Raw genomic sequence first — 8,579 nt, forward strand, 5'->3', positions numbered from 1 at the left:
GCAATGTTGGTGTCATGGGTACTTTGGAAGGAAAGAAACACGCGTCAGGCGCGTGTCTAACCAAGTGATAACGTCAACCATGCTAGCGAAATTAGTGTAATGTGATGACAGTGGTACACTGTGCTCAGTTACTACAGTATTCTAGTATGCACGATCCAGTGTGCCGTGCGAGTGTCCCAGTTTGTCAGTCTTACGATACAGCATATCCGAAGAAAATATTGCCTGGCATATCTAGCAATATCTCAACCGAGTGAACGTACAATATATGCTAGGCATAGGCTCACTCAGCGTAATCAAGAGCCGCCACAAACAATGTGTTTCAACTTTGCCCCCGCTATATATACCTTACTAACATCGAAATGCAACTACCTAGTACAACTACTGACCCAAAGGAGGTGCCAGGATATATATAACCCATTTTTCCATCTTCAAATTTAACACTAGCAGAATGTGTTAGCCATATACAGAAAATAGAGAATTTCCCGCTGCCAGGGCGCCAAAGCTTGTCTATTTCTTTCCCGTTACCTCGGGCCTGACAGCTCCACCGCCCGGAGGTTGTAGGTCGAGTCGACGATCCAGTCGTTGTGCCGCGGTGCCAGCTCCGCCTCCTGCCGGACCACCTCCACCTTCTGCCACTCCTCCCACCGCTCCGCCAGCCCGTCGCCCTCCAGCATCCTCACCACCTCAGACATCTTCGGCCGCTCCATCGGGGACCCCTGCGTGCACAGCAGCGCCACCTGGATCAGCTCCTCCACCTCCTGCTCCGTGTACACGCCTTGCAGGTCCGGGTCCACCAGCAGATCGATTTTCTTCTCTTTCAACAGCCCTTTCACCTGCAGCCACGCACACACAACCGGCAGTTTCTTGGCATTAGGTTTCGGTTTCGTCTAGTGTAGTGTAGGCTCTCCATGATAGATGGCACATGGAGGATGAAGTGTCAGTTTTGTTTGGTTACTGATCATGCTATAGGACATTGAACCAACATAGATCGATAATATTTGCTCTAGCTCTTACACTAGAAGTGGCAGACAGCTAAGATGCATGCTGAAACACAGATAAAATGCATTAGGGAAACAAAATTATCAGTTGTATCAATGATAGATGGCACATGTAGGGTGAAGTGACAGTTTGTTTTGTCACTGATCATGCTATAGGACATTGATTCAGAAGAGATCAATAATATTTGTTCTAGCTCTTACACTAGAAAGGCAGACAGCTAAGACGCATGCTGAAAGACAGCTAAGATGCATGAGGCAAACAAAATATGAGTTTTTTGCTACTCAATGATGGAGCAGAACTTACCCAGTCAAGCAGCATGACATCATCGTCATTTGCGAGACGAGCAAGGTCAAATGCCCTCTGTCCGGTAATGAGCTCCAGAAGCATAATCCCGTAACCGAAGACATCCGTCTTCTCGGAGGACTTTCCGGTGGACAGATACTCGGGGGCAATGTGCCCGATTGTTCCCCGCACAGCTGTAGTTACATGAGTGTCCTTGTAATCCATAAGCTTGGCCAGCCCAAAGTCACCCACGACTGCCTCGAAGTCTTCATCCAAGAGAATGTTTGCGGCTTTGACATCGCGGTGGATGATCTTGGGATCACAGTGGTCATGCAAATAGGAGAGTCCTCTGGCTGATCCCAGCGCAATCCCCTTTCTCTTTTCCCACTCGAGAGGCGGCTCGTTTGGCTGGCGCTCTAAGAAACAAGCACCATAAGTCAAAGCTGAAATGACCAAACATGTACTAGAGGTACTCCCTCCGGTTCAAAATAATTGCCCAGAAATGGATGTACCTAGACAAGTTTTAGTGTGTAGAACTGTAGATACATCCAGCAATTATTTTAAACCGGAGGGAGTACCATAATTCCGTAAATAAGAACTGGATTATAGTACTCCAGTTTATTCAATTACAGTAAAAGCCACGTGAAATTATTCGTCAAGTAAAAAAACTAGGTCTCAGTTCAGCCATGGCTACATAGTCTAGCACCCTAGTACCCTTCCCTAGGGTCTCTATTCCCTTTGTCTATTATGTACAGAACTCTCCTTACTCTTTGATAAATACTCTATCGGGAGACCTGGCAGTTTTCTCGGAAATAAAGGCAAACAAACGCGGAAAAAGTCCCAAAGAAATAAGTATAGAAGAATAGGGTACCTCGCAAACGTGATGCAACACTGCCATTAGCCATGTATGGATAGACTAGCAGCCGCTCTGTAGGTGTCATGCAGAAACCACGGAGTCGAAGCAGGTTTCTATGCACTGCCATGCTAATCATTTCAACTTCCGTTTGGAATTGGAGTTCACCACCAGGAGTACGTTCTTCTTTTAGTCTTTTTACTGCTACCAATGTACCATCTGTCAGTCGCCCCTTGTACACCTTCCCAAAGCCACCTCTTCCTAGAATGTTCTTATTGCTGAAGTTATCGCTGGCAACTTGAAGCTCCCTGAGTGAGAACCTCTTAAGCTGGCCAAGGTGCACTTCTGGATCCTCCTCAGCTGAATATAAAGAAGAGAAACCCTCAAAAAAAATATAAAGAAGGGTACAGATAAATGAATTGATAATTTGAACAAGAGCAATGTAATTTTAAGAATCCTCACCAGGGACATCAAAGAAATGCTCTTCAGGTTTACGGCGCCGCCACAATGCAAATCCAATTGCAGGAACCGCAAATACCAATGCAGCGCCTGCAGCAACACCTCCAGCAATTGCCCCGGTTTTGGAGTCACCACCTAATGGAGTGGCATTAGTCCAGCAAGAACATGTCAAATACCATCTAGACCATTAACAGTTTCAGTGATTTACTACTTCAAGAAGAATCACTGTAATGCGACAGAAAATATAGTTAAAGAAACACACCTCGTGACGCAGGTGGTGTTGGAGGGTTGAATGGAGGCGGTGGAGAAAAAGGAGGAGCCCCAGGACACGGTTTTAAAGTACCAGGACCACAAAGATTTGGATTATTACCAAAACTGTGAAAATAAGTTGAAGTTTATCATCCTGGCAAGTTGCAGTAAGGACCCGAATGTTCATCCAGAAATAATACCTGATAGGAGTAAATTGTTGAAATGAACCAGTTGATGGAACCTCTCCAGAGAGATTATTGTTTGAGAGATCCCTGCAAGTTTGTCGCACACATGTATTATCATGTGCAGGTTTGCATGTATGATACCATTTCGATAACAATATCCATAAGGTACATATACTGATATGAATACTAGAACAGGGTACTTACAGAACTTGGAGGGTGGAAATGTTGGCCAAGGATTGTGGAATTCGACTAGAAAGACTGTTGTTGTTAAGGCGCCTATCGTTGCAAGTAGGCATTCAAAGAAAGAAGTTAGAATCATTTCTACTAGTGGGCCTAGAAATAAAGCACCAAGTCACAGAAAAAGGACCTAAACAGTGGATTTACCCTTCATTCTAATAAGAGGCTTAAGTGGATAAAGTTATATGAAAGAAGAAAATTACAAGAACAGCTTATTGTTTAATAAGACATGCAAGACTCCTGTAGACTCAAAGGTTATACAAACCCATGAAAGTGACACGATGTATAGTGTTTTTCTTATAGTTTTTTACAAGTTTTAATTATGGTGTTTTTGTAGGATGGCTGTGAATGAAATGTGGGGGTAATAACAAAAGGAGAGGACATAGACAATTTACTATTATGTACATCATAGAAGGAGTATTCTTACAGGAACCGCAACTTCAAGAGTTGCCCCAAGGTGTCTGGAATAACGCCACTGAAGTTGTTCAGGTACAGATCCAAACTGACCAGGTTTGTCAAGTTCCCAAGTTCGGGAGGTATTGTCCCACTTATGTTGTTGCTATACAGCTCCCTGTTCACATAACAGTGAAATTTCGCCAAAAGTTTCAGGTATACAGAATGAGAGCGCCAAACTTGTATACAAAGGTACCATAAATAATGGAAGGCAACAAAATAATGAGAAAAGTATACATTTTCATTCATTGTAATAAGAGGCTTAAGTGGATAAAGTTATATGAAAGAAGAAAATTACAAGAACAGCTTATTGTTTAATAAGACAAGCAAATCCAATAAAACTTCTGTAGACTCAAAGGTTATACAAACCCATGAAAGTGACACGATGTATAGTGTTTTTCTTATAGTTTTCTACAAGTTTTAATTATAGTGTTTTTTGTAGGATGGCTGTGAATGAAATGTGGGGGTAATAACAAAAGGAGAGGACAAAAACCTCCAAACATCACTATCCTAAATCTGTAGAATGGGCAAGTGTGCCTAACCACTCCAAATATCCTAAATAGTACAGTTTCCCAAACATATTGATTCATTTTACTGAAAATCAAAGTGGTTTCAAATGTCATGCCATGTTGTCAGTACACACCACAGCTAACTTCTACAAGCCAATGTCATGTATGTATATTACGAAAGTCCAGACCACCAGGCTTTCACGCGGTAGCATATGGAAACAAAAAAAGCGTTGACCAAAGGGGATAATCCCTCACTTGGTAATACATTGTTAGGTAGATGAGACCTCGCTAGCGAGTTTTTAACGAGGATAGCACCCCGTTTAGTCTGAACGCTATTTGAACCCAGGTGGAAGAGATCACCACCAAGCCAGCGGTTGGTTCTCAGCATATGGAAGCATAAACATATGCACCTACGGTATAACTATAAAAATGATTATTAGAAGGCTGGAGCTTTAAACGTACAAATATTGAAGATTCTTCAGCTGCCCAAGTTGGGACACCAATGCACCAGATAGTTGTGCGTTTCCAAGATCACTGCAACAAGAAATAATATGCAGTTGAGACAAAGGATCACAGTCGAGACAAAGGATCACATTTGTCAACTTCTAGCAACTTTAAATTATAGAGATTATGTCGAAAACTTACACTCTGATGACACTGTTATCAGGATTACAAGTAACATGGAACCATGTGCACGGATTAACCAGAGTGGGATCCCAACTCTGCAGCACACTGTTAGCATCTTTAAGGCTTTGACGCAGACTGTACAGAGCATCACCTACCATTGGAAGTACCATAATGATCAGGTATTGGCAACAATATACATGCCGACTCATTTAAGAGAATATACACATACTTATGTGCAGAAAGTTACTTGTCCACCACATTACGCACATGGATATAGTACTGCTTTTTTCGAGGACAACGCATGAGATCTGTGTGTCGATATATTAAGATAGGAGAGTGATAATCACAAGATTGATTGATGGCGCCACGAATATTAGGTACTGTGATTTCTTACAATATTGAACTCCCCTTTTCTCCAAAAAGCTATGCAAAATGTAGCATTAGCTACTAATCAATATCAGTACAAATAAGTACTAACAACATAGTAATTAATGTTTGTTTCACAAGATTTATTTTAGATCATCTTGCCCCAGACCCCTTTTTCTACAGGAGCCAGGACAGTAACAAAACTAAAATCAAGACATATTATTGCGGCCACGAAAAGAGATCCCCACGAAAATCACTACCATAAGATTACAAGTTTCTCATTCAGACAAACAGAGTATAGAAATTCTATTATTTAGTTCAATAAAGGCTAAATGATATGCAAATCTACTACTGCTATGTAATCAGAAAAAATGCCAAGTTCCCATTATTGGAGGTTGAAATACAGAGAAATACTATATGAATTGGTGGTCTCTACAATGGAAATATTCCTGTGGAGGCTAATTCATATATACCTTGAAGACAAATTTAAGCATATGACAAACTACCTACTTGGCAATAGTAGCTAAGAAGGAAAAGATGTACAGTATTTTTCAAGACAGAATTACACGACCTTGTTGGAACAAAACAAGCATAAAGCAAATAATTGCTTGGAAGGTAATCCCATTTTTTTGCTGAATTCAATCCAGCTGCAGAGCAGGCCGAACTTATTCCAGAAATTAGTAAACCCATCTCAGTGCGGCTAGACCAAACTTACTGACCATCGAGAAGAATCGGAACAAGGAAGAAATTCGTAACAGGACATCTGGGACACATAATGACGAATGAATCCACATAATGAAAAAACAAAGCTGGGAAGTGGGGATAACTAGACCTTCCATACCCCGTGAATAGATTCGGTTCGTGCCCATGGGCGGACACTAGGGAAACAATACTACAGATTTTTACCCCTTCCCCCCAAACATATGCTCGCAGGCTCACCCGTAGATAGAATAATTCGTCAGCCGGCAGTTGGCGCCCGGAGAGTAGGGCGGAAATTGCGTAGCAATAAACAAGAATTCGATGAAGCGGCTCACCCTCCGTGTTTGCGGCGACCCGGCTGGCGCCCAGCAGCAGTGACAATACCGCCGCCGTCGCCACCGTCCACAGCCTCCTCCGCAGCATCTCCGGCGACGTAGCCATGGATAAATCGGAAGGCTGACACAGGTTGGGCCGTCTCAGAGCCTTGGCATACGGCCACCCCCCGCCTCCGGTGCCCTTGCGAGGTCGCTACGACGGCGCCTGGTCACCTCCCGTGTTGCGCCGCCGCCGCTCGGCCGTAACCTCCCCTTGCTCTTGTCTGACGGAGGAGGCGACTCAGTTTTTTACCGGTGTCTTTCAGCTGGGGATTTTTTTAAAAATTTGTGCTGCTGGTCTCTGGCAGTGCGTGACTGTGTCTGTGTGTTGGGACCTAAAATGTTCCGTGGGTACAGGCGACGTGTTTCGCGGAAGGCCGAGTCACGAGGCTCTGAGTCCACACATATCACTGGCAGGTGGGGCAGAAAATGAGCGGGACCCATGCGTCGGGGACGGAAACAAGGTCTGGTAAAGGTCGGTTTGGTTCTCCAGCGAGGGTAGTGGGGAATCGGAGTGTAGCGGCCGGGATGGATAGTCTGACGCGCTGACGGCGGCGTGATGCGGGCGCTCGGGATTTTCCCTGGACGCGGTCCTCGTACGCCCGCCGGCCCATCCCCAGACGAATAAACTCGACACGGCAGATCAATCATGGCGGGCTCTCCACCACATCAATCACGTGAACGTTTGCGTACGGATCTCAGCAGAGACAAGACCAAATTAACAACCTAGTACCGCATGATCGTCCGGTAAAAAGGAGGTGGCGCGCGCAGCAATTCGCGGCGAAAACAAAGGCAAAAGTAGCGAGCGGCCTCGGAGCAGTACGGCGCGTCCACGCAGCGCCAGTGCGCCACCGGTAGCCACCGCTCCGCCACTGCCGCCGGCTACACGACGCGGTCAGAATTTTCCGCTCGTGAGCGGGAGCGGGAACGCGGGATCCTCTGCGCCTGTGTCACTCTGTGTGGCCTGTCTTGGCCAGTAGGAAGCCGTCACGCAAGGGGGTGTGGCCGTGGGACGGTGCGCGCTGATCGGGGAATGAGCGCACGCGATCCTGCGAGAGGGCGGTTTTTTCTCTGCCTCTCGACGTCTGTGGCGGGCCAGGCCGGGTACCGTTTTTTCTCCGGTCAAAGTTGTGGACCGGGCTGGTCTACGGTCTACCCGTCTAGGCGCGTGGTGTAGACGGGCTGTAGAGTTGTGGTGGAGTGGGGGTCCGGAGGGTTTTTTTTTTTTTTTTTTTGACAGGAGGGGGGGGGGGGTCCGGAGGGTTGACTTGACTACCAGCCTGCAAATATCAGCCACTCTTTGGGAAAAGGAAATTCACATGGCCAATTAAAAGTATACGCTTTTCTTTTGTTTTAGTAGGTTAGTTTAATCCTCAATTATATTTATTTTTTTAATATATTTTTCCTAATGCCTGATGCACTGTTTCCACCTTCTGAATTGGGGTTAAGGCTTTTACGAATATCTAAATAAATTGAGTGAAGGTAGAGCACCCCATCTTCTATAATTACCATAAAAACAACGCCTAAATAAGATTCAGAAAAGTAAGCTCCTCGTGTAGCCATGCGAGAATGACATTGGTGCTGGAAAGTCATGCTTGATGCGATGGTCTACAGCAACGTATAGGTGGTTTTCACTCATATTTATACAGTAGTCGCCAAGGACATCTCATCTTCACCGGCGGTTTTAATAGCGAATTTCGTACATCTATTTGGGATCGAGGCGCCTTTTTCATCGAACCAAGGTGCCCCATAAGTAACCAGCTGTTTTCCAAGCCCAGCTGAAGAGTCACTCCCACACCGGCCCCTACGAAGTGAGTTAAGCACTCCTCGCCATGTTGGATAGTGAGGTCATCCTGACAGCGAGAGAGAACGGCCCGTAGGCTTTTTTAATGACCATGTTGAGAGTTCATTCAGCTTCTTCAGTGAACACGCCGATTACCTAGGAGGGCAAAAGGCGACAAGAGGGGACGTTGCGCTCTCACTCCACACAGCGACGACAAAGCTTCCCAGCACCGTAAATGCGTGTGTTGGCCTTCTTTTTTTTGGTCGCCTCCTCGACGCTCATCACCACTGCTCCCCTCACCGAAACACTAGCTGCCGCCACCACCCACTTCTCTGTGATGTCGCACAACAACGAAGTGGGCGGCAGCGACATCGATGCCAACAAGGACAAGTTCGAGCATCGCATGTGCAACCTGAACATGGAGGAGGTGTTGGAGATATGCCCAATAGGCAATAATAAAAGTGGTTATTATATATCTTTATGTTTATGATAAATGTTTATATA

At 45.3% G+C, this 8,579-nt stretch overlaps 1 protein-coding gene across 1 annotated transcript; it reads right to left on the bottom strand.

Moving 5' to 3' along the window:
- Window positions 1-205: 205 nt before the first annotated feature.
- LOC124679526 (LRR receptor kinase SERK2-like) lies at window positions 206-6,413 on the bottom strand. The gene is made up of 11 exons (XM_047215261.1): window positions 6,254-6,413; window positions 4,872-5,004; window positions 4,689-4,760; window positions 3,692-3,835; window positions 3,232-3,303; window positions 3,043-3,114; window positions 2,856-2,968; window positions 2,597-2,728; window positions 2,153-2,494; window positions 1,303-1,697; window positions 206-833 (listed from the first exon to the last, which is right to left on the bottom strand). The coding sequence occupies exons 1-11, from the start codon at window positions 6,357-6,359 to the stop codon at window positions 522-524; spliced, it is 1,893 nt and encodes a 630-aa protein (XP_047071217.1). The 5' UTR covers window positions 6,360-6,413; the 3' UTR covers window positions 206-521.
- Between the last annotated feature and the right edge of the window lie 2,166 nt (window positions 6,414-8,579).

The sequence above is a fragment of the Lolium rigidum genome, chromosome 7 (assembly GCF_022539505.1).
Source record: "Lolium rigidum isolate FL_2022 chromosome 7, APGP_CSIRO_Lrig_0.1, whole genome shotgun sequence".
Taxonomy (NCBI): Eukaryota; Viridiplantae; Streptophyta; class Magnoliopsida; order Poales; family Poaceae; genus Lolium; species Lolium rigidum.